The sequence below is a fragment of the Melanerpes formicivorus genome, unplaced genomic scaffold (assembly GCF_026170545.1).
Source record: "Melanerpes formicivorus ecotype bairdi unplaced genomic scaffold, bMelFor1.0.p_v2 SCAF_7, whole genome shotgun sequence".
NCBI classification, from domain to species: domain Eukaryota; kingdom Metazoa; phylum Chordata; class Aves; order Piciformes; family Picidae; genus Melanerpes; species Melanerpes formicivorus.
Window position 1 is genome coordinate 22,866,597 of NW_027142359.1, and position 24,546 is coordinate 22,891,142.

At 48.3% G+C, this 24,546-nt stretch overlaps 1 protein-coding gene across 1 annotated transcript in view; it reads left to right on the plus strand.

Moving 5' to 3' along the window:
- Positions 1–24,546, plus strand: part of PAPPA2 (pappalysin 2) — a 105,337-nt gene that overhangs the window by 14,822 nt on the left and 65,969 nt on the right. The window contains exons 3-5 of the mRNA XM_068141381.1: positions 14,960–15,105; positions 23,091–23,384; positions 24,275–24,467. Of these exons, the coding sequence (XP_067997482.1) occupies positions 14,960–15,105; positions 23,091–23,384; positions 24,275–24,467 (633 nt within the window). The remainder of the gene's footprint in view (positions 1–14,959; positions 15,106–23,090; positions 23,385–24,274; positions 24,468–24,546) is intronic.

Here is a 24,546-nt window from a genome sequence, read left to right on the forward strand (position 1 = left end):
CTATTATATCAGGTGGACAGGATGTCTACCAAGCTGCTTGCTCATGGTGGGACTTGGAGGCTATATCCAACATTCCTCTGGGTGACTCAGCTCCCTCAGAACCCTAGCTTGAGGACAAAGACCCCAGATTTGCTTTTGACTTTCCCAACGTACGTTGGAGAGCGTTTGGTATGTTATTACTCCTTGGTAAGTGTCTGGTGTGTTGTGCCAAAGGGAAGTCCACAGGTAAGGCTTTTCTTCATTGGAATGTGCTGCCCAGGGAGGTGGTGGAGTCACCATCCCTGGAGGTGTTCAAGAGGGGATTGAACGTGGCACTTGGTGCCATGGTCTAGTCATGAGGTCTGTGGTGACAGGTTGGACTCGATCTTTGAGGTCTCTTCCAGCCTTGGTGATACTGTGATACTGTGAGATGGAGGACTCAGGGTGGTGAGATCATGGATACACCATGGGCTTGGTTGGTGTCATTTAGAGGGCTTTGCAGTGTGCTTCTGTTTGTCCTTTGGGGAACTGCACACCTTGACCTCTAGCTGCTGCCTTTGCTGTCCCTGCAAGATTCTGGTTCATTGTAGGCTGTGGAAGTTGCAGCTTTCCTTCCATGTGATGCATTTGCCCATCCTTGTGTCTTTCATATGTCCCAAACTTTATCATAAGTGACTTGGGATCCTCAAAAAGTGGGACTTCTTACAAAGCTTGTAAGAGAGGGCAATTGTGCCTTCTCTGGCATGGGTTGATAAACAGCAAAGGGTGGATGTAGGCCTTAACCTGGGGTGATGAGAGATCCATGAGGAGAAGCATGGGTATGGCAGAGGAGATGGTGATGGGGGCTCCATTATGGAGGCACACTCTCTAAGACACACATGGCAAAGTCCGTGTGCCTTAGAGGTCTGAACAAGCCCCTCCACTGTGACATCAGGCTAGTGGGACTGACTTCGTTCCAGAGGTGCAGTGACACCAAGGTGCAGCTGTCTGAGGGACCATGCAAAGTCTTTGGGACACTCATCAAGAGCAGAAGATTCCATATCACAGTGGCCCCTGGTGTGACCAGAACTCTGTTGTGCTTCCCCAGGGACTGGAAGAGATTGAGTAGCAGAGGTGTCCAGGTCCAAGAGCTGGTTCCCACCTGCTGGCTTTGGAGCTGGCCAGAGCTGCTTGCTCTGTACATCAAGCTGTAGCATGCTACTGGTATGCCTAAATATAGGACAAAACAATCTCAAGTTGCAGCAGGGAGGTATTCAAAAGACAAGATGCAGAGATGTGGTGCTGAGGGACATGGTTTACAACCAGCTCTGGTAGAGTAAGATAATGGTTGGACTTGATGATCTTAAGGGACTTTTCCAACCAAAGTGATTCTGTGATTCTAGAAGGAAATAAAGTCTCCAGTAATCCATCCCTTTGCTTCCTGAGGTAGAAGGCACAGGGGTTAATTTCCAATAAGCTTCTGCTGGAGGATGAGTCTTGCTCACTCCCTCAAGCCTTTCTGTGAGCATGGAGCTGCCAGACAGCATGTTCCTTGAGGAACCTGCCAGGTCCCCCCCAGAAGTGACCACATCTCCACGGGAGAGGGAGAACACGATCTCTGTGTGAGCAAGGGGAGAGGACCCTGCCCAGTGGCAGCCTGGGCGCTTCTGGGGGGGTGGAAAACAGCTGTCCCAGATGTGAGCTATTGTTCTAGCTCACTTGAGGGGGCTGATTGTATCAGGATGGCAATTGTGAAGGCACAGTGTGTGTCCGATGGCTGGCAGGGGGGAGGGTCACCCTTTGTCTTAATGCTCAGTCCTCCCCAGGGCTCCTCCTCATCCTACCATACTGTTGCCTGCGGGTGGAGGACACCAGCTGAGACCTTGGCCAGGCTAGTGAGACCCCAGGAACTGAAATGGCAGGGCAGGGAGGTTCTCAGCAGCCATCCAGTGGCACACCATCAGCTTGGCGTTGATGGGGTCTCTGGGATGATTTAATCCAGGTTTGGGTTGGCAGGCTGAGCTGCGGCCATTGGAGTCATTAACTGAACATACTGCTTCCCGTTTTCCTTGGCCCACTCACCACCATGGTTTAGGAAGTCAAATTGTCCCTTCACAGAGAGCAATGGGGGGAGAGAGGGAACTGGTCCTGCAGAGCCCAAACCCACCGAGATGGTGCTGGGAGGCTTGGGAGAGAGCGAGGATGCTGAGCTTTTGCAACCGTCGCCTGCCAAGGGCTGTGCTGGGAAACAGAGGCAGCCTCGGAGTTTTGGTGGGGCTTTTTTTTTGTTGTTGTTTGTGGTTAACGTAGGATGGTTACAAAACTTCCCCAATAAATTATCTCCTGGCCTTTTTATATCCGTGATGAAGGCATTTTTAGAATGCTGGCTTGAGCGTGCCATGCTCTGGCTGGGACACCCGAGTGTCTGGTCCTAAAAATAAGTTGGAGGCTTGGAACTGGGCTTTTTCTCTCTCTTTTTTTTTTTTCTTTCTTTCTTTCTTTCTTTCTTTTTTTCCTCTCCTTAATAAATATATTAAAAAAAAAAAAAACCAAGGCAGATTTCTGCTCAGCACAAGAAATACATAGACCTGTTGGAACAGATCCAGGGAGGCTACAGAAATGATCAGAGGGCTGGAAGCCCTCTGGTTGTTCAGTCCAGAGAAGAGAAGGCTCCAGGGGACCTTCTTGTGGCCTTTCAGGATATAAAGTGTCTGCTCAGAAAGATGGGGACAGACTTTTTCATCAGGCCCTGTTGTGGCAGGATAATAGGTAATGGGTGTAAAGTAAAAGAGGGAGATTAGGGAGATTTAGACTAGAGAGAAGGAAGACCTTTTTGGTTTTCTACAGTGAGGGTGATGAGACATGGGCCCAGATGCCCCAACCCTGGAACTACTCCAGGTCAGATTGGAGGGGGTTCTGAGCCACCTGCTCTAGTTGCAGATGTCCTTGCTATCTGCAGAGGGGTTGGGCTAGATGACCTTTAAAGGTCTCTTCCAATCTAGGCCATTCTGTGATTCCAAGTTTGGCTTCAATAGGTTTCTTTTCCTACTTTTCTGTGTCTTGATCCCTTTCCTGGCCAGTGCAAGGCTATGAGTTTTTCCCCTCTGGTGAGAAGTTTAGGGTGAATACAGTGAAGTTTTTAATCTTTTGGCCAGACTGGTTCTTATCTCAGTGAAGAATGCCTGAGGGGAGGGGTTGTTTCCCTGGTAGAGGAATAAGGAGTTGTTAGCTTATTGCCCCAAGGAGCACCATAAAATCATAGAATCGTTTGGATCGGAAGGGAACTTAAAGATCATCTAGTTCCAACCCCCCCTGTTATGGGCAGGAACACCTTCCCCTAGGATCAGTTGCTTCAAGCTCCATCTAACTTGACTTTGAACACTTCCAGGGATGGGGCATCCACAACTTTTCTGAGCAGTCTGTTTCAGTGTGTCACCACACTAACAATGAAGAATTTCATCCTTGCATCTCATCTAAATCTTCCCTCTTTCAGTCTGTAACTGTTACTTGTCAACATCTAAAGGGCAGGTGTCAATAGGATGGGACCAAATTCTTTTCAGGGGTACTCAGTGACAGGACAAGGGCAATGAGAACAAACTGGAAGCCAGGAGGTTCCATCTGAGCAAGAGGAAAAACCTATTTGCTGTGAGGGTGCCATAGCCCTGGATCAGGCTGCCCAGAGAGTTTGTAGAGTATTCTTCTCTGGAGAGAAGACTCCAAACCCACCTGGCCATTGTGATCCTGGGCAACCTGCTGTGGGTGACCCTGCTTTAGCAGGGAGGTTGGACTAGGTGATCTCCAGAGGTCCCTTCCAACTGCCACCATGCTGGGATTCTATGGTCTTGCTCCCCATTTGTGAAGCAGTGAGGTGCTGCTGTTGACGTTGGGGCTCTGGTCCCCTGCCCCATGGTCTCTGGGTGGGGGAGAGACATTTAATAAGAGGAGATCAAGCAGCTTGGTCCTGGATAAATGTGAGGCAAAAAATGATGCTTTCATTTCTGCAGTTCTCCTTTGTCTGGAGTCCTGTGCTTTGAGCCTCCTGGCCCTGAACCTCTGCTCTGCTACATGAAGCCCACACAGTGCTGGGGTGAGACCAAGAATGTTGTACCTACCTGTGTCATGATCCTTCTGCCTTCCCTTGGGAGACAGTGAGCTAACACAGCAGTGAAATTCAAGCTCCTGGGGACCCTGACTTGTTCACAGAGACCTTAAGACCCCCTTAAACCTGAAATACTGCTTCATGTTTTTGCTGCAAGCAAAAAGTAAGAGAAAGCTGATTTGCAGACTTGCTCTTGTGGGTTAGGTGGAACAGGGCTTACCTGTGCAAGATAAGCAGGCAGAAAGTGCTGTGAAGCTAGGTCCTAGCTTGGGATGGTTTTTATTTTGCTTTGAAACAAACAAGCCAGGCAGAAAGTAAACCCAACCTGGCTTTGTTTAGCTTGGAACCAGCTCTAGAATAACTTGCCACTGTTGAGTTCTGCCTCACAAAACCACAGAGGGCTGCAAAGCTCTTTCTCCATTTCCCCCAGTGCATCTTGCTTGCTTTGTCTCACATATGTCCTCTCCAATGCCAGTGTCTCACCAGCCAGCATCAACACTGTGGAAGAAGGTGAGAACTTACCCAGTGTGGTGGATAGTAACTCCAAAGCATGTCACTCTGCTGGGCTTTGGAGCAAAGCCACCCAGGGCAATGCTGGGCTCACCTCCTACCATAAACTGCTGCTCTGCTGCCTTTCTCTCTGGCAGGACTCCCTAGAATGAACCAAAAAGTGTATTTATTTCTTTGGAATGCTTATCATTAACAGTTTCCAGCTGCTGATGGTTTGAAGTCTTGCTACAAGAAGGATATTGAGGTGCTGGAGCATGTCCAAAGGACAGGGAAGCTGTTGATGGGTCAAGGGCACAAGTCTTGTGAGGAATGGCTGAGGGAACTGGGGTTATTTCATCCGGAGAAAAGGAGGCTAGGGGGAGACCTTCTCACTCTACAACTGCCTGAAAGGAAGTTGGAGCCAGGTAAGGGTCAGTTTCTTCTCCCTAGTAAGAAGAGATAAGAGAAGAGGAAGTGTCCTCAAGTTGCACCAGGAAATATTTAGGTTTGACATTAGAAGGAAATTCTTCACTGAAAGGGTTCTCTAACACCTGGCACAGGCTCCCCAGGGATGTGGTTGAATCCCCATCCTTGGAGGTGTTGAAAGTTGCAGAGATATGCTGCTGAGGGACATGGCTCTGCCAGCCTTGGCAGAGTTAGGTAACGGCTGGACTCTCTGAACTTAAAGGTCTTTCCCAATGAAATTGATTCTATGTATCCCCTGTTCCCATCATGAGAGCAGCTGGGAGTTCAGCTGCTATAAAAGCCTGACCCTGCCTCATTGTCCAGTCTAATGAAAGACATCCCTGTGTCTTGATGGCTCTCAGATGGGTTCTGATGATCTCACATGGGTGGCAATCACAAGCTTCTCTGAGAAGGAGGTGGCCATGATTCACTCAGAAATAGAAAGGCCAAGCAAGCAAATGGAAACTCCCTATTGACCAGGTCCTTGCAATTTAAAAGGGTTTTTACTACCTATTCCAGTACATGTTGGAAAATCATCTGCATTTACTCTTCCACACTCCAATCAGATGGGTTTTAAGCCATTAAGGTCCATTGGGTCAATAACCACTGTTTTCAAAAATCTATTAAACGCCCATTTCCGTGGAAATAGAGCTTTTATAATTGATCACAGCTACCCACTCCCATTAAAACAAGCCCCAAATGCTATCAACTCCCCCAAGATGTAGAGCACTCAAACGCAGATTGCCAGGACAGATTTATCCCGGGGGGGAAGTTGATGGCCCATTATGCTTAAGCAACACAAGAATTGTCACATAAGCCAGGAAGTTTATGGGACTTGCATGGATTTGTCCTCCCAGAGGGGGTAAAAACCCAAAAGTTCATGGGGTGAAGCAGTAGTGATAACACAAGCTCAAAGCCAGCCTCCTACGGGAGCTTGTTGGGGAAATATTTGGCTTATTTTGTGTTAACTTCAAAACCTTCAAAAAGGCTTTGGTTGTTTGGGAGAACCAAATGATGCTTCAGGTCTGAAGTGCTGTGAGAAGTGCTGAGTTTGTGGGTCAGTTCTTGGCAGCACAGGGCTTTCCATATTGAATTATAAAGAGCTGTATGAGGAAAGGTGTTGGGAAGATGACCTTGCAAAGAGGAGGCCCTGGTGTCTGTGCTCTGGGAAGGAAGCCCATTGGGGCTGCTGGTGTGGTGGTGGACCCTAAAGCAGGCTGTGGAGGTATGAATGTTGTGGGACTGCAGGTGTTCCCTGCAGGCTGCCTCTGGGTGAGAAACAGCTCAAAAGATGGAAGGCTGGTGACCAGGAGCTTGACAATGTGGGGTAGAAGAGTTTGAAAGAATAGATGTTCTCACTGCAGGACTGCTGTTGACTCTCCCCATGCATGGGAGTTAAGAGCTGTGGCAGTCTTAAAGTGCTGTGGAGAGACCCTGTTTTCCCCAGCTGAGTGCTGCTGATGGAGGGTTACAGCTCTGGCAGGTCCACCTCAGGAGATGAGTCAAAGGGCTGGAACCCATTGGTATGGCTGTTATCCCCTCTGGGGTCAGTCTCCAGTTTTCAGGGGATGCACCAATGATCCCAGCCTTTGCTCCCCCATCTTGGTCCAGCAGAGAAGCACAGGAGGAAGCTTTGTGATCAGGCTGTCCTTTTCCATTAGGACTTTGCTGCTTACAATCCCTGCCAGACAGCAACAACCCTTAGGACAAGGGCTGGCTGCTAGGGTCAGCCACAGGTTGCTGTGCCCCCTTGGAGAAGAGGTCAGGTAGTCCCTGCCGAGACATAGGCCATGCTTCCCTTGTTCGTCTCCCTTCGTGCCTCTTTCAATCAGCTTCACCACAGTCCTCTGCTGTCTCCTGCATCCCTGGGTTTCTCCCCACTGTGTGTGCCTCATCCTGACCCAGCACTCCTCTTCCTGCTTCTGTCACCTTTCAAAGCCCTTTCTCACAGCCTGTGCTGTGGGGTCATGTCTTGATGCCTCCTCTATGAGGCCCCTGTGTAAAGATGTCCCTGGCTCACGATGCAGTGGCTTCTGTGTCAGGCACCTGAACCATGTGACCTTTTGGGATTGGGGGTGGTTGGTCTTGGTGCTTTCCTCCCTCACAGAGGCTTTTATACCTGAAAGTGAGATGAAATTTGCAGGTGGATTTAAGGTCTGTCAGAGAGGACAACCAAATCAGCCTCATTAAGATCTTTGTTCACCCCTGTAGACATCACTGCATGTACCATATTCATAGAGTCACAGAATGGTTTGAGTTGGATGGGACCTGATCAGCCTCCTGATTTGCCAGTTTAAAATAATGAAAGGCCACAAGAAGGTCTTCTGGAGCCTTCTCTTCCTCAGGCTGAACAATCCCAGCTCTCAGCTTGTTCTCACAGCAGAGGGCCTCCAGCCCTCCCATAATTTCTGTGGCCTTCTTTGGCCCCACTCCAACAAGTCCATGGCTGTCTTGTGCCAAGGACTCCCGGGCTGGAGCTTCAGCTCCACCTTCCCTACTCAGCAGGTCTGTTCCTTCTGCTGCTTTTTTTTGTTTGTTTTTGTTTCTAAAAGGGTCTTTTGTATTTTGTTTTCACTGGAGTCAGCTGGATTTCAGGGAATTCCCATTGCACTCCTGTCTCCCCAGCATCTCAGCTGCAGCGGTGTCTGCTGATCAGTCCTGGCTTTTCAATTCTTAGTTCGAGCCTTTATCCCTCTATGGAAGTCAATCTGAAGCAGCTCATTATGAGTTCAGGCCAAGTTTTCTTTCTCTCATCAGCTCTTCCATGATTTCTACACTGCTTACCAAAACCAGGTCTAAAATAGCATTTGCCTTTGGCTGGTGCAGTGATGATTTAGGGAATAATTTCTTAGCCAACACTTCCAGGAACAGCTAGACCGTGCCATTGTTAGCAGCAGTTGTTATTCAGCCTATCTAAGGGCTAAATGCCCTGCAGGACTTTATGGTCTAACACTAATGTTATTGTCTTTCTTGCCCAAATCTGACCTCAAGAAGTTGTGCACCACCATCTGATGCAACTGGGAGCTTGCCTGCTGTGTGTGCTAGTCATCTGCAGTCTTCTCAGTCTCCTTCCCCTGTCAGAAGGGTCACAGCCTTGAACCACAACTTGTCTGTTTGATCCCATCTGCAGCTTTGCTGGTGCAAGTCTGACCCTGTAGCATCTGCTGCTGCTTCAGTCCTGAAGCCAGATCTGCCTCCCACATGGAGACTGAAGGTTACCTCTGAATCCAACAGGAATTGCTCATGCCTAAGGGAAATCCCTGATTTTGAAGGCCCTTATGAAGGAGTTGTTGGACCTGTCATCCTCTTTGACATCTTGATACTCAACCACTCATTAAACTGTCGTTAAATGGTGCTGCCAGTGATGGCTGCTTCCTAGGCTGTTATACTGTCAGTGCCTCAAAGGTGGGTTTCTCTAGGCAAGTCCAAGATGTATGTGAATGCCCTCATTCCAAATGCTCTTTGGTTGATGTCCAATATTCAGTGAAGCTGCTGAGAGACTCCTGAGGACCACAGAAAACTGTGGAACTGTAGGGGTTTGTAAGGGACCTCCAGAGATCAAGTCCCCCTGCCAAAGCAGGATCACCTAGGGCAGGTCATGCAGGAAAAACACATCCAGATGGGTTTATTCCAGCAGTGTTGTGCATTCTGCAATTGCAGGGCAATGTCTGGCTGTTCCTCAGCCTTCCCTTTGCCTCTTGCATGTGTTTTGTATCTGGCTGTGTTACCAAAGGCAGTTCAAATGAGAGTCATTTGGACGCTGCTGGCTTGTCAAGTTGTCATGATGGTGGCAATGATATTTGTGGCATACCAGAGCAGTGCTGGAGTCACAGCTCCTAGATGATAGTCAGCGGGGATGCAATAGTCTGAAGCACAGAAAACTTCAGCTTTTGCCTAAAAAATACAACATCTCCATCCAGCTATATTAAAGGCAGAAATTTCAGGGCAGGTAAACTCAGAGTGTATTTTAAGGGAGGCAAGGCTGAGCATTGTCTGGGAACAGGGATGAGGGTTCACACATTCTAGCAAGGACTGCTCATGTGTGCAAGATGAGACTCCCTAAAGAGTCACCACGAAGAGGAGCCCTTTGGTAGGGCTGGAGCAGAAGGTGTTTGCTTTGGCTCACCACTTGAAGGAGAATCTTTCTTCACTGATGATTAGAGTCTGCTCTCTGAAAATATTCATGCCACTTGATTCAGCACCTGTCTTCACAGTTTGAGTTATGGCTCTTGTGCTTTTGGCTGGTGGCTCAGAACAAGGTTGTTGTGTGTTGCCTCAACCCTTTGCAGCCTTGAGGGAATGTGTTGTCAGCACATCAGTAATGTTAGTGGCAGGCTGGTGCTTGTTTCTGGCAAGTCTGGGGGATTTCTCCTTTGTCAAGTAGGGGGTTGGGTAAAAAGGGAGCCTCATTGCTTGGGGGGGAGTAGAAAAGCAGGAAGAGAAATTTCCTTGTGGAGGGTTAAGGACATGAAAGCTGAGCTAGGAATCCCCTGTGACTTCATTAGGCTGTATGGTTAACTGGAGCTGGCTGGACCTCAAGTATTTTCCAGATATCCATGAAGGGCACTTGGACAACTTCCACCCAGCCTCACTCCCACATCCCCTCTGAAATGTCTACAGGGAAAAGATTCCTATTTTTGAATTGCAGTGGAATTCCTGTGGCATTACACACTGCATCCTTCGCAGCACCTAGAGAATTCAGTTTGCTTTGTGGTGCTGCATGGGGCATGTGCTGGCCTTGCTTTTCATTCAGAAGTGCCATCTTTTACCTTTCCTTGTGGCCCCAAGACTTCCTGTTATGACACAGCAGTCACGACAAAGTGCTGCTCTTGCTTCTCTTCTCCCACCTTAAACCACATCAGGTTTGTGTTACAGCTTAACTGTCTATCAGAGAGCATCCATCATAGACCCTCTCCTCTCTGCCACCTGTGCACTAGCAGTGGTTCTGTTACTACCAGAAATTGCTGCCTGGAAAAGCAGCAACAGCTCTGTCTCTGTGGAGTGCATCAAGTCTTCTCCTTTCCAAGCTAGCCCAGAATGTGGCTTATATCTATGAGTACCAAGATGCTGCTGTCCCATGTACTAGGACAAAATCATCCAAGGAGGAGCATGAGAAAGGGATGTGAGGTTCCTCCAGGAAAGCCTGAGGTCGCTGGTAGAGTGTGATATTTTTCTTCAGCTGACCAGAGAGGAAGCTTTGGGTCTTTAGACCTTGGTGTGGTGTGGTTAAGATTTAGTGCAGTTTTCTGTGCAAAGCTGTAGTTATTTGATGGCTTTCCCATTTTATGTGATGGGGAGAAGAAGGAACAGGATTCTGGGAAGAGGTGAATGATTATAGGGCACAAGTTGGAACATGAGAAATTTGGATTAGATTCTAGGAATTTTCATTAAGGTGGTTAAATACTAGAATATGTTGATGTGAGAAGTTGTGAACAGCTCTTGTCTTCAGAGCTGTTTGGGTCGCAGATGGAGATGGCCCTGAGCAACCTTATTTAACTAGAACTGACAAGGGAGTCAGACTAGATGACCTCTGGAGTTCCTCTCCATCTGCAGTTATGAGTCTCTGATTTGCAGTGACAATGTCTTTGTCTTTCTTTCCTTTCTAGATAGACTCAAATATCACACAATGACAGCACATCATTAAGACTCATATAGAGCCGTGTCCTCCTGATCCACCATCAGGAGCACACAAGCATCAGTGAAGCTCCACTGTGCTACTGTAGAGCTATGCAAGCTCTAGACTTCTTCCCCAGCTTGCTTTCTGCCAACCATGAGACCCACAAGTAAACCAGTATATCGTGTGGTACCCTAGCCTGCCTTAGAGTGGAATGATCAGATAATGTCATTGAGCAGGACTTTAAGTTGATAGTATCCCAGGTCAGAACCAGCATAGAGGCCCTTCTATCTGGGTGACTCCCTCAAATACCATCATTTCAGATGGTGTTCATGCCCACACTCATTTCTAATAATGGCAGCTCATAATCTCTCTGCGCTTGCCTATGGTGGTTGTGCACATTCTGCTCTTCTAGAGTTGCAAATACTCCTCAGGTCAAGGTGGTATTACCATGCAGCTAGTTGTTCATCAAAGAATTCTGCATGCTCTTGGAAAAACATTTGCTTTGCATCTGCCAAACCTGCTGTCCCTTCTCTCTCTCTCTTCTATCTTCTGTCCTACTATTTGGGGTTGTTTTCTTATTTGCTTCATAACTGGTAGCTCTGCCTCCATGTGTCCTTCTGGTCTTCCTTGTGTTGGAGTGTTGGCTTGCAGTGCCCACCCTGCTATAAATACCGCATCAGGTTTGGAATATTCTGGTCTTGTAGGCATTGAAAAGCTATTTGGGGAGTCAAGGAGAGGGCTGTCATTTGGGCTGTTTGTTGAGACCAAAGGCTTCTTCTGCCTTGCCCCTGGGAAAATCACAGAAGCACTGGAGAAGAGGGAGAGCATGACCTTGGCAGTAAGCAACAGGCAAAGACGCCAGTTAGATGCTCCTTGTCTAAGCTGAGGATGCCAGTGGGAAATGTGGATTGAGGGCAGTTGGAGTTGCCCATTCCAGAGCTATTTTGGTCTGGGTCATGTCTTTGGGAACATCAGCAGGAGGATATTTGCGTTTTCCATGCCACAGTGGGTGAAATCTAGGTCTTCTCCTCCATCCATCTGAGCATCTCTCAGTGTTGGAATGGTTCCTCCTCCCCTGAGATGGTGGTCCTGAACTATCCAAATCTCTCAATGGAGGGAATTGCAGTTATTTATAATTAAGGGTTGACCCAAACAACAACAACAACAAAAAAAAAAGGAACAAAAAAAAAAAGTGTTGCTAGTGTCAAGGGAATGGCAGGCGACAGCCAGAAAAACATCATGTCTCCAGAAGAGGGGTGGCGGGAATATCCCTCTCAATAGGGCTGACGTCAGCTCTCGGAATTTGGACAGCCTGAAAGGCTTTGGGGATAGTTTTCCAAGATATCATAGGTCAGGAATCAACATTATTTTTAAGCTTGTGTCCCCCGAGCCGCTTTGGTGCATGAAGGAGGCTTTGTCTCCCCCTTCCCCCTCCTTTACTCTCTTATTTCTATGAATTATTTTTTTTCCTCTCGCTTCTCTTCCTTCCGACTCATGCCACAAATATGTCCTTCAGGTTTATTTATTCTTGTCCCTATCTATTCCTCCCGGCCTGCTCCCGTCTTGGTTGGGTTGAAGGGATGGCGTCAGTGTGGCGCGTGTCTGGGATGCTCAGGCGAGACATCACAGAGAGCAGATCATGTTCTCCTAATTTGCCGTTTCCGGTTGGGAGAGTTTTCTCTCCACAAGTTGATGTGGCTAGGGAAAGTGTTCTGGGAATGCTGCTTTGTGGTGGGGAGATCTCAGGGCCTGGTGAAGACAAGTTGGTCATCTTCTCTCACCATTAAACACTGCCATAGAGTCCAGCCAAGATTTTCCAAAGTGATTTGAAGTATTGACGCTGCTTTGTTGCAGGGAAGGTGGATGAGATGTCTCCCGCCCAAGATGGCCTCTTGGGGGCTGACCGGTAGGAGAGAGCTGATCAGCAAATCCTGATTATCTGACACCTCTCAAATCAGCAATAGCTTGTGAAATGTTCTGCTATTTCAGATCCAGGGAAGTGGCTACCCTTGGTTTTACCAACCTCTGTTCCATGTGCCACCCAGCTTCAGCCTACCTCTGCAATTCTTTTCCCCTATTTTTTCCACTTTTTTCTCCTTCTCTTCCATTTGCTGTAGCAACCTCTTTCTTTCTAAATAAGTCTGTTGGTATAATGACTTGACTAGGGGCCTTGCCATCTCAAACAGTGCATTTGCACATCTCTCATTGGTTTTCCTTCTCACTTCACATCTCAGATGAGAACATGCCGTTTTCCCCATGCTCAGCTTTTTGTCCGTCCTTCCTTCCATAACTCAGTGTGGTGAGGAATGCACTAATGGACACCACTTTAACAGAAACTGCCTATTCCAATCTCTCTCCTGTGCCTTCATGGATGGTCTAGTGTAAAGAAACTATTGCATTCCCTTCCTAATCTCTCCATGCAGCTCCCAGATGCCAATTGCTCCAGGAGGCATGGGAATAAGTGAAATGCTTTCCACCACCTTAATGTTGCTGTTGGCCTTATGCTGCAGGTTTAGTCATTCTTATGACATATTTCCACAATGGTGCATTTCCATCATCATTCTGCAGTGGTGTGTTTGAAGCCTTTCCATGAGTTTTTTTTCCATGCTTAGAATCTCTTAAATCAATGGCTTCACAAACTGAGGGTCAAGGTCTTCAGTTTTGAAGACTTAGAGATAAGTCTTAGGGCCTTAAAGGCAATGTCTTCTAGGGCTGCCTGTCCTAATCCTGTCTCAGCTCATGAGGTTAATAGCACTGATGGTGGAAATGGTAGTACTTGATTTAAAACAGTATCTGGCACTTGCAGCACAGCCCAAGACCCTCCAATCCCCCTGCTATTATTATTGGAACTATTGTTGTTGTTGTTACTAAGTTAGATCCTGATCAGTTTACGGAGCTGATGACACAAACCCCCTAAAGAGCAGTGCTGGGACTGTTGATGTACCAATGAATGGAGTACAGCCCTCTGACCTGTGCAGAAACACCCATACACAGGGAAGAGTGAAACCTAAGTTTCCTGACTGCTGTTGTTCTTTCTCTAAGTGCAGAGAGAAGTGCCATGAGGATCATTTGGTGGACATCTAGATATACCTACTGGTGTTACTCCTCTGCTGCACTGTCTGTTGCATACCCACCTCTCCCAGCTCCCTTTAGAAGTGGATGTCTTGGTTACCTCAATTCCAGTATTTTTCTTGCTCTTGCAACTCTTTATTCCCAGCTCTGGAGACAGGAGATGGTCAGCAGTGTTGTCAGGAGGCTTTCCCTACTCAATGTGCCCTTTGACAGATCCATCCCAAGAGATTTCCCTCTCTCCCCATTAAGCTTACTTTGGGAGCTCCTGTGCTTCTCTGTCCTGGCTCCTGCAGACATCCCAGATCTCTTCTCAGAGAGGATTTGTGTCACATGTAGAGAGACATGTGAAGGAGGCCCTGCTTTTAGCTCAATGACCAAGGGACACAAATAGCACTCCAAGGTCTGTTTTGAGGAGAGCTGGAAGAGAGATTTGTTGGAGCATGTTTTGAGATACCTTTTGCTTGTGCTCTTCCTTGTACAACACACAGGGATGTGGGTGAGGTAACATGTTTCTTCATGTGCCTGTGATCTGCAGGGACCCCTTGACCTTACCATGCACTGCCACCTCTGGCATACATGTCCTAGAGGGCCATGATTATGAGCTTCTCCAGATGGACTGGAGAAGACTTCTTGACCCCAGCTGGCAAACCCTCTCTGCTCCCAAAAATAAGGTTTGATGTTTGTTCCTGTCTTGCTATGTGTCAGAGATGACACCTGAAAAGCCTTGTTGGAACCAACTGGAGTTCTGGATTCTTTTCTCTCTCCTAACACCTTAAAGAAAAAAACAATTTCTTACTCTAATCCTCCCCCAAGTTCTACTTTTCTGATGCCAAACCTCTTCTCTTTTCCCTAGCAAAGCTGATTTCTGAATTTTCTTTCTTCTCATTGTTTCTCCTCCTATTATCCTGTTCTTCGGGGTCTCTCCTGTCCCTGTTACTAGCAAACTATGCCTAAGAGTAGAGCTTGTCACCAAAGCTACTGTTATTAGCAGACCGTCTTCAGATTTGCATGACTGCCTCCCCCCCAAACTCCTAGCAGAACTTGCACCTAACAGAGCAGAATTCATAGCATCATGAAGCACCCTGTTGGAACTTGATCAGTTTTACCACACTTCAGCAAACTCTGTTGGTTTTGTTGACTTAAGGATAGGATCTCCGGATCTGTTGTACTCTTTCTAGGATAGCTACAGGTGACTCCTGCTTTTCCTCTTTGCTCTGTTGAAGTCTCTGCTGACTATTTCCTTTCCCTTGTCCTTGCAGGGCATACATGAGTGTGAAGGAGCTGAAGGAAGCACTGCAGCTGAACAGCACTCACTTCCTCAACGTTTACTTTGCCAGCTCAGTGAGGGAAGAGTTGGCTGGCGCTGCCACTTGGCCGTGGGATAAAGAGGCCCTTAGTCACCTGGGTAAGTAAGTGAACCCAGTCATGGGGCCTCAGGGTTGTTATTTTCCTCACTTGCTTGACTTGACAGAAAGACACAGACATGATCAGCTAAGCATTGAGGATGTTTAATAAGAAGGTCATGATCACAGGCTCGGGTTGTACCAATAGCAGCTGCAGTAAGGAGTGGAGCTGCCTGTTCCCCATGCCCATATGGGTAAGGTGTAGAATAGGATAGAATTAACCAGGTTGGAAAGGACCTTTGAGATAATTGAGTCCAACCTATCATCCAACACTATCTAATCAACTAAACCATGGCACCAATGCCCCATCCAGTCTCTTCCTAAACACCTTCAGTGATGGTGACTCCACCACCTCCCCAGGCAGCCCATTCCAGTGGCCAATCACTCTTTCTATGAAGAACTTCTTCCTAACATCCAGCCTAAACCTCCCCTGGTGCAGCTTGAGACTGTGTCCTCTTGTTCTGGTGCTGGTTGCCTGGGAGAACAGACCAACCCTCACCTGGCTACAACCTCCCTTCAGGTAGTTGTAGACAGCAATAAGGTCTCCCCTGAGCCTCCTCTTCTCCAGGCTAAGCAACCCCAGCTCCCTCAGCCTCTCCTCATAGGGCTTGTGCTCCAAACCCCTCCCCAGCTTTGTTGCCCTTCTCTGAACACGTGGGGTGGGGTTACACCCTGACAAGGGACTTGCAGAGTGTAAGAGAAACTTTTAATGGTGGAGGCAGTGGGGCAGAGAGCTTGGAGAAACCTGCAGGTTCGCTATTAGTGCATGCTCTAGAGAGGGAATTATACTTGCACTTGGTTTCCCTGCAACCTTCTAGGTTTGCCTTCCAGGATTCTGGAAATGGTGAACTTTCCTTTACAGAGCATTAGTGACAAACAGATAAAGCAGGAGTGATGGTGATTTCAGAGCTGAGTCTTCAGAACTGAGTGACTCCAGAGCTGACCAGGCAGAGAGCGCTGGCCACTTCTAAATCCAGCTGCAGATGTGAGCATGACTGTCAAATCAAATTAAACCATGTTTTTATATCTTGGCTAGCTACCTGCTGGAGTCAAGGTTCTCCTTGGCTTCAGCCAGTTCCAGGCAGACCCTTAAGGTCTCCAGCCCTGGCAGACTGCAAAAGAATCAAAGTGGCAACTGCTTCTCTAGAAGGTAAATGTATTGTGTCTTCTCCTGTTTCTGCTGCCTCTCTTTTCCTGCCTCTCCCTCCACCTCTTCAATGTCAGAGTTTTCTGGCAAAGCCCTTTCCACTTTGCAGTCAAAACATCTAAAGTGTTTCTCAATAAGTAACTGGAAATAATTACTCCTGACACCTGCACGGCAGACCTAGACCTTCTGCTTTTACAAGTGCGTGATGTTTGAACCTTGAAAGCTTTAGACTGCTGCTGAAGACCTGTTTTAAAGTCCTTTTTTGCCAGTTTCCCTCCCTCAATGAGTTTCAGGCCTGTTATTTCAATAGTGTGTTGCCACAGTCACTTGTTGAGGAAGGCAAATCTCCATGAAATTTATTCCTTCAGCTTCCAAAAATCACTTCCAAGGCCCAGCTTGACAGTCATCTTACTACAGCAAGTGCTGAAGCCACACATGTTCCCTTCAGACCCCTCCCAACGGCTCTCAAGGAGCCGTACGGAAGGGTAATTGGGGTGACTGGTTGCATCAAAAGCTTGCATTTAGCTCTGGTCTCAGAGCTTGTATCCAGCCAGGGACACAAGAAGTGGCACCATCTGGAAATACTGGGTCAGGGTTTTACCACAGAGGTTCAGAGGAAAAGAGGTGTTGTCTTGGCTCTTGTGCCAGAACTGTGAAGTATGAAGCCGGATCTGAATGTCTTTGAGGCTCTGGCAGACTGAAGTTACTTTGGTTCAAGACTGTCCTTAGTTTTAGACTTAATGAGCGGGGGAGGGCAGGTGGTAGACTCTGTTCTCTGGAAACAGGAGGCTCCACCACATCATTGAGTGTTTTCTACCATGCACAATGTATATTATTGTCCAGCACAGAAGAAACTTAGGACAGTACCCTTGCTGCCAAGAACGCCAATGGTATCCTGGGGTATACACCCTTTTAATACTAGAAGGGCTGTGGTTAGCAGGTCCAGAGAGGTTCTCCTCCCCCTCTACTCTGCCTTGGTGAGGCAACATCTGGAGTATTGTGTCCAGTTCTGGTCCACTCAGTTCAAGAAGGACCTCAGGGAACTGCTTGCAAGAGTCCAATGCAAAGCCACAAAGATGATGAAGGGAGTGGAACATCTCCCTTATGAGGAAAGGCTGAGGGAGCTGGGGCTCATTAGCTTGGATCAGAGGAGACTGAGGAGTGACCTCATTCATGTTTATAACAACAGGAAGGGCAAGTGTTAGGAGGACAGAGCCAGGCTCTTCTCACTGATGTCTAATGATAGGACAAGGGGCAATGGGTGCAAGCTGGAGCACAGGAGGTTTCATGTGAATATAAGGAGAGGGTTTTTTTCATGGTGAGGGTGACAAAACACTGGAACAAGCTGCCCAGAGAAGTTGTGGAGTCTCCTTCTCTGGACACATTCAAAACCCACCTGGACATGTTCCTGTGTGACCTGCCCTAGGTGATCCTGTTCTGGCAGGAGAGGTAGGCTGGATGATCTTTCAAGGTCCCTTCCAACCCCTACCATTGTGTGATTCTGTGACTGAGCAGGTCATGAATATGCAGCTTTTGGCAAAACCTCTCAAAATGGCTACTGGAGGGTCTGAGCAGATATGAAGGTAAAGCAGAGAGGAAAGAGCACTGACAACCCTGGGAGCAGTGAATAGTAGTTTGAGAAAATTCCTGAACTTCAAGAACCTAATAGTGACCAAGGAGTAAAAACAGATCTTCACTCAAGAAGGGTCTATCTCTGGGAAGACAGACTCCTTCCCTTGCACTGAATCTTGCTAATCTTCTGTTTATCCTGACCTTAAAAACATGGAGGCCAGCACACATGTCCTGCTCCACCCATGCTGCTGCCTGCCATGCTGCTTTTCCCTACAGACCCTCTCATGCTTGGCTCTCCTCCTGAATCGAACTGGCTCCTTGAGTCTGATTTGACCTCTTCAAGAAGCCAAACTGCTTCATGGCTCCAGAGACTCTTGGTCAGATATTGATCTGTTTCTGTCTATTTTCAAGAGAAGTATCAAGAGACTCTTACTCTCCAACTGCCCTCCCTTCTTCTGTTTCAACAATTCCTCTCAACCCAATGCCCACTGGAATTACTGTTCTCTATCAGCTCTTCTCTAGATGTTTTTTAATTCACCATTTGAACTCTGACTTCCTTAGAAACCATTCTTTCATGACCTTTGAGTGTCTTTCAAGAGGGTCTGCTTCACTTTCCTGCTGGCATCTTCACCTTCTGGAAATCTTCAGTGACTTTTTTTTTTTTCTTTTCTTCCCTTCTCTTCATCTCTGCTTGTTTTGGGCTACCAGAAATACAGTGGCCATTCCTGTACTGATGACCTACAGATCTATTACTTTCCTAATATCCAGACTGAACCTCCCCTGGCACAACTTGAGGCCATTTCCTTTTATCCTGTTGCATGTGAGAAGAGACTGACCCCTACCTTGCTCCAACCTCCTCTGAGGTAAAGTGATGCTTCTGTAGGAAGTATTTCAGCTGCTGTGGGGCTCCTAGACAGAGACTATTTACTGACAGCTAGCAGCAGAGGTGGAAGATCTCAGGTCTGTTTACATGGCTCCCTCTAACCATACTGTCTCAAGTCTTTCCTCCAGCGAGTCCTTCTCAAATTGAGAGTTCTTACTCAGAGTCTGGGATGAATTTTCTGAGAACTTAGAAGTAAATCTTTAATTATAAAACATGAGGAGTTGAAAAGCTCCTGTCCTATAAAAAAAAACCACAGCACCCAACCCTTAGCTTTCCACAGTGGAAAGCCTTGCCTCCAACCCCCCTGGCCATGCCCTAAAGCAGCAGCTTAAACTTTATGTGTAGCCACATCTGAGCTGTATTTGCATAAACATGGTGGAAAGGCAAGGGAATTGTGAATATTTGGTGTTATAAATACTTTCTGCAGTTATATAAGCTGAGGCCAGCTCATATATCTGGCTGAGGTCAGTGGATCCTGAAGGAGGGCCAGCCGTTCCATCAAAGGTACCTTAAGGAACGGCCATCTTCCTGTCTGACTAACTGTCATGCGTTTGTTCCATTCCTTGCTGTGACTCAGTGTGTGGGGAGGCCTGGCCCTGTGATACAGGTTCAGCTGTGTGGTTTGCTGCTTAAAGATCCCAGGCTTGAACTTGTGTCCTCTTCAGCAGCCCTGCCCTGGGAACAAGTGGATTTCTTGGGGGGTGGCTTCAACCAGAGTCCTTCAGCGTTGTTGTTGATCATGGAAAAAGGCAGGGCAATATCCCAGGACTAGGAGATTCCAAGGGATATGTGAGTGAGGGTGAATTGTGGTCCACACCAGTGCTCCCTGGAGATATTCAAGGTGAGGCTTGACAGGACTCTGGACAACCTGATCTAGTTGATGATGTTGGACTAGATGACTGTTAGAGGTCCCTTCCAACTCAGTCCATTCTATGATTTGTTCATCAGCTCTTCTGATGGCCTGGGTACCTCTTGTTGCTAGAGCAAAGCTGAGGTTTGACCTCAGGGGTACCATCAGCTTTACAGCTTTAGCTGGTAGTTCTGGTTTTGAGAAAGGATGTAAGGCCAGATGGGAAGCTTTCCAGCTGCCTGGTTTTGGTTAGCTGAGCAAGCCCAGAGAAGGCTCTGATTCACCTGCCTTGGAATGCTGGACTCCATGTCGCAGAGACACGATGTTGAAGGTTTTAGCTTGGTTCTGTAAATGCTGACCTTGGGGTCACCTTGGACATGTTGTCAGGCACGAGGGGGAGAGTGCCCTTAAAGTCCAGTGCAGCTCATCTCCCAGGGCAGGAGGAGGCAGAGGTGAGAGGTAAAGCCTGCTCTGCAGAGGAGGAAGAGGGGAGGCTGGTCTTGCTGAGATGTTGTGAACAATTCCACATTTTGCCTTCACAGCCAGGACCCTGCAGAGGGGAAATACAACTTCCTGGTCTAACGCTGAGAGCTCTCCCAGCTCGTCGGGGAGCTGTGGGGACAGGGAATGGAGGGACAGGAATGTTTAGAAGGAAGGCACAGTTCTCATGCTGTTTCTAATCCTGACATCTAATTAGCTGTGGAAAAAAAATAATGATTAAAAAGATTAAAAATATGATCATCCTGTGGAGGGAGGAATGGGATAGGGGAATCCAGCAGAGAGGAGGTACAGGGACAGGGTATCCCAGCCTTGGCACCCCTCCCCCTCTAACAGTTCTGTCCCTCCCTGGACTGGAATCCCATTTATTTGCCCTTGTGGGAAGAGCACTGTGTTTCTGCTGGAAGGAGAGCTGTTTGGTGGCAGGGCCTCCCATGCCCCTGGTACTCAGCCCCGTTCCTTGTGGTTAGTGCCATGGGACGTGTGTGGGGCTTTCACATCTCACTCCTTTCTTCATGAGGACTCTTTTCTTTCTGTGTACACATTCCTCCTCTCAGACCTTTGGGCAGGCAGCCCCCTGCCTCGTTCAGCCTGGGGTTTGGCTGTAGAGCTGCCTTTTCTTTCTCTTCTCTCATGCCCTGTTTGAATTAAAAGGAGAAGCAGCTTTTTTTTTTATGTGTCCCTTGGGTTCTCCATCAATGAGATGTCCTCTGCTATCTACAGCATTTACCACCCAGTTAATTGAGAGTGGGGTGGCTTGCAGAAGCCTAACGACTGACAGGACACAACATGAAGGTGCCCAGAGGATTTTTTCAGCCTCTGCACCTTCTTGTGACCCATCTCGAGTCAGCTAAAGGGGCAAGAGCTGACTGGTGGGATGCAAAGTCCTCCATGCTCTGATGTTTTACAGCTGGGGATAAAGGGAATGTAGCTACTTTGTGACCCACCCTTTGCCTCAAGCCAAGCTGCCCTGGGAATAAGATCCACACACTGTGGGGGGAGGCAGAACAAGAATCATGAATTTTTAAGCTGAGAAATGGTGCCACTTGACAGGTCAGTGGTGTCACTCAGCCTTTCCATGAACCACACACACAGATCTTCCACAGAAGATGCCACCCTCTCACAACCTTGTTGGACTTGAGGGAATTGCTCAGGGCATCTCTGAAGGCCCCTTTCCAACCCCCAATCCATTGTTCACACATCATGGCTCTACCAGAGAAGTCACAGACCTGTGGTGTGCTGCCAGGAACATGGTGATCTGAAGAAAGCCCTCTCTTGGAAGGAATGCCCTCTATTAGAGGACATGAGGTAGTCCCAGTAGCACACTGAGCTGATCCAGGAGCAGACTTCAAGCAGTCTGTGGCTGGAGACGGGATCACACGGTGGCCTTCTGCCAAATTTAACTTTGCTGGCAGGGGCAGCAATCAGCAGCAGAGTTGCAGTAGCAGAGGCTCTGCTGTGAGGTAGTTGGCACAGCCAATTCCCCAGGGCTCTACAAAGGAGGGAGCAAGCTGTGCCAGAGCCAACTATTCACCGTGCTGCCATCCAAGCTGTCTAGGCTACAAGTAGTTGGGCTAAAAAAGCCTCCTCTGCCATGGAGGTATTGCCTGGAGTCAGCATGGGCACATGCTGGGATCTACATTTTGCTCCTTGTCTTGCTGCTGCTCCCCAGCCCTTGCTCCTCCACCCTAAGGCATCATGGGGAAAAGGGGATGAGGGAATGAGAGGAGAAAAAAGGGAGGAAATGGCTAATGAAAAGCCTCAAAGCAGGGAAGAAAATGCAGTTTCCACTGAGATTTTCATCTGGGCAAAATAAAAGGAGGCCAGAGAAGATGGGTGAGTTTTGTCCTGAGCATCCTCTGTAGGCAAGTTCCAAGCAGATGTGGTACATTGCTGTCAGTAAGGGTGTGCCTCTCAGTCTAGGAGTTGGAGATACTGGCAGAGTGTGTGGGGAAGGGTCTGCTCCACCTGCTTTCATCACCATCATTCTTCCTGTCACAGGCCGGGACGTGGGCAGGAGAGGAAGAGCACCTTGTCCTGCAGCCAAGGGGCAGCTTAATGCAGGATCAGCCTAGGTCCTATTCAGCTCCCTGCTGTTGCTGTCAGTATGAAGTGGCATCTCTGAGAAGTTTCTGGGGGACTTAGTCTGCACCCATGCTTCAGCATTTTGGCAGTTGAACCTGCACCACACTAACTTGGAGATAAGTGTCACTTTTGCCCTCTTGAGTCAAGGCACTGGGGTGCCCCAGGGAAGAGGAGTAGGACTGTGATAGATGGGGAGGTTCTTGCTTGGTTCACTTGATGCACCTTGCCCACATGTCAACCTCTCTGAAGGGAAGGAAGGGACCTTCAGAAGCTGGGCTTTGGAAAACTCCTCTCAAAAATGCACAGCAAATTAAGGTCAGATTTGTGGTAGAAGCTTAGCAGATTGCCACAGCACCTGAGAGTCTGGCTGCTCCTTAAGGTCTGCTCTGGAGGATGAAGCAATGGATCACTGATGCTTTCTCAGAACATTTGAATCTTCATATGGACTTGTGCTGCAAGTGGCTTCTAGTTGGCACAGCCAAGTATATCAGGACTTTGCTAGTCACCTTGCTGTTCTCCTCTGCTATCGGAGCTGACATGCTTTAGTCACCTGTCTAGGCTAGGGAAGGTCTTCTACCTTCTGGTTCAAAGGATCATCCCTGTAAACTCACAGCACAACTTAGTTTGGCACTTTGGCTCTGAAACTCATCTGGGGTTATAAGGGCGAACCAAAGGAGACACTGAACTATAAACAGGGGAAATGGTATCTGAAATGATTGAAGGATTTTTGGGAGAGTGGTGTGATCATAAAGGGAAGAAAAGCCACCCATCCCTTCTGTTCCAAGAAGGCAATGCAGCCATCACATCCTATGTTCATCCTCAGATCTCCATCTAGCACTTCGTTTGTGACCTGGAAGCATAATGAGAGGAGTTTCACTTAACACAGGTGGGTAACAGAAGCTCCCCACTGTCTCTTTCCTCTGGGTGATGTTCTCTGTACTTACAATTCCAGGTGGAGTTGTCCTTAACCCTGCTTATTATGGTATGCATGGCCACACAAATACCATGATCCACGAGGTGGGACATGTGCTGGGGCTGTACCATGTCTTCAAGGGTGTGAGTGAGCGGGAATCGTGTGACGATCCCTGCAGGGAGACAACTCCATCTATGGAGACAGGAGACCTCTGTGCTGACACTGCCCCCACCCCAAAGAGTAAGCTCTGTCGGGATCCAGACCCCACCAACGACACCTGCGGCCAGACGCATTTCATGGGGACACCCTTCAACAACTACATGAGCTACACAGGTAACTTCTGGTTTGCCTTAGAAATGGTAAGGGGGCACCTTCCCTAGAAACCTAGGTTTCTCTCCCGTCCACATCCATGTATAGTCCCTTCCCTGATGCCCTAGCTGCTGTGGTTCTTCCTGATGTGTTGGGATGGGGCAGGCTGCAGCCTGTGCTTGCAGTAGCTGCTTAGCTGCAGGCGGTTGCATAGAATCATACAGCAGCCTAGCTGGAGAAGACCTTAAGGTCATCAAGTCCAACCATAACCTAACATCTCCCTGTACACAGCTGTTAGACCATGTTCCTAAGGTCCTCATCCAAAAGTCTTGTAAACATCCCCAGGGATGGAGACTCCACCACTTTCCTGGTTGCCACCTCTCCCTCCCCCCCAGTCTTGTCACTGGACCTGCACCAAGGCCATTTTCACCTGTACGGTGCTGTGCCTTTGTTCCCCAGTCCTGAAGCACTTGATTGTTCCTATTATTTATTATTCCTGTTATTTGTTATTATTGCTACTACTGCTGTAATTTTGGATCTTCAAGTTGAGTCCTTCTGGCTTGGTTTCCAAAGGCAAGCCAAAAAGAGTTAGTGTTCCTCCTGGCTGCCCGTGAGGACCAAAGCCCGAAGAGCAATTCTGTCCCGCAAAGGATAGTGGCACTGCCCGTGCGATGGAGCTGGTGCGAGCTGGTGTTGAGCAAGTGCAAGGCTGGGGAGCTGCTGAGGCAGTGCCATCTTGTGGCTTTGGGGACACACGACACCAGAGAGCCCTGGCCCGAGAGCAGCCACACGCCTGGTGTCTCTCAGGCTTTCCCAGAGGTTTCCTAAACAGCGTTTGGAGATCAGGAAGGGTGCACGTTGTTATCCCTGCCAGTCGATCCCTGCCACTCTCAGTCTGGCCTTTTTTCTCCTAGATGATGACTGCACCAACGCCTTCACCCCCAACCAAGTGGCCCGAATGCATTGCTACCTGGACCTGGTGTACCAGCGCTGGGGGCAGAGCAAGAAGCCTGCCCCCATCCCAATCCCTCCCATGGTCACAGGACAAACCTGGGACTCCCTCAGCATCTACTGGCTGCCTCCCATCAGCGGTGTCATCCATGAAAGGTGAGGGATCTGCTCTTCCAATGGTCTTGGGCTTGCACAGGAGAGACAAAAGGCCCTCTGATGCACATCACCCATCCCA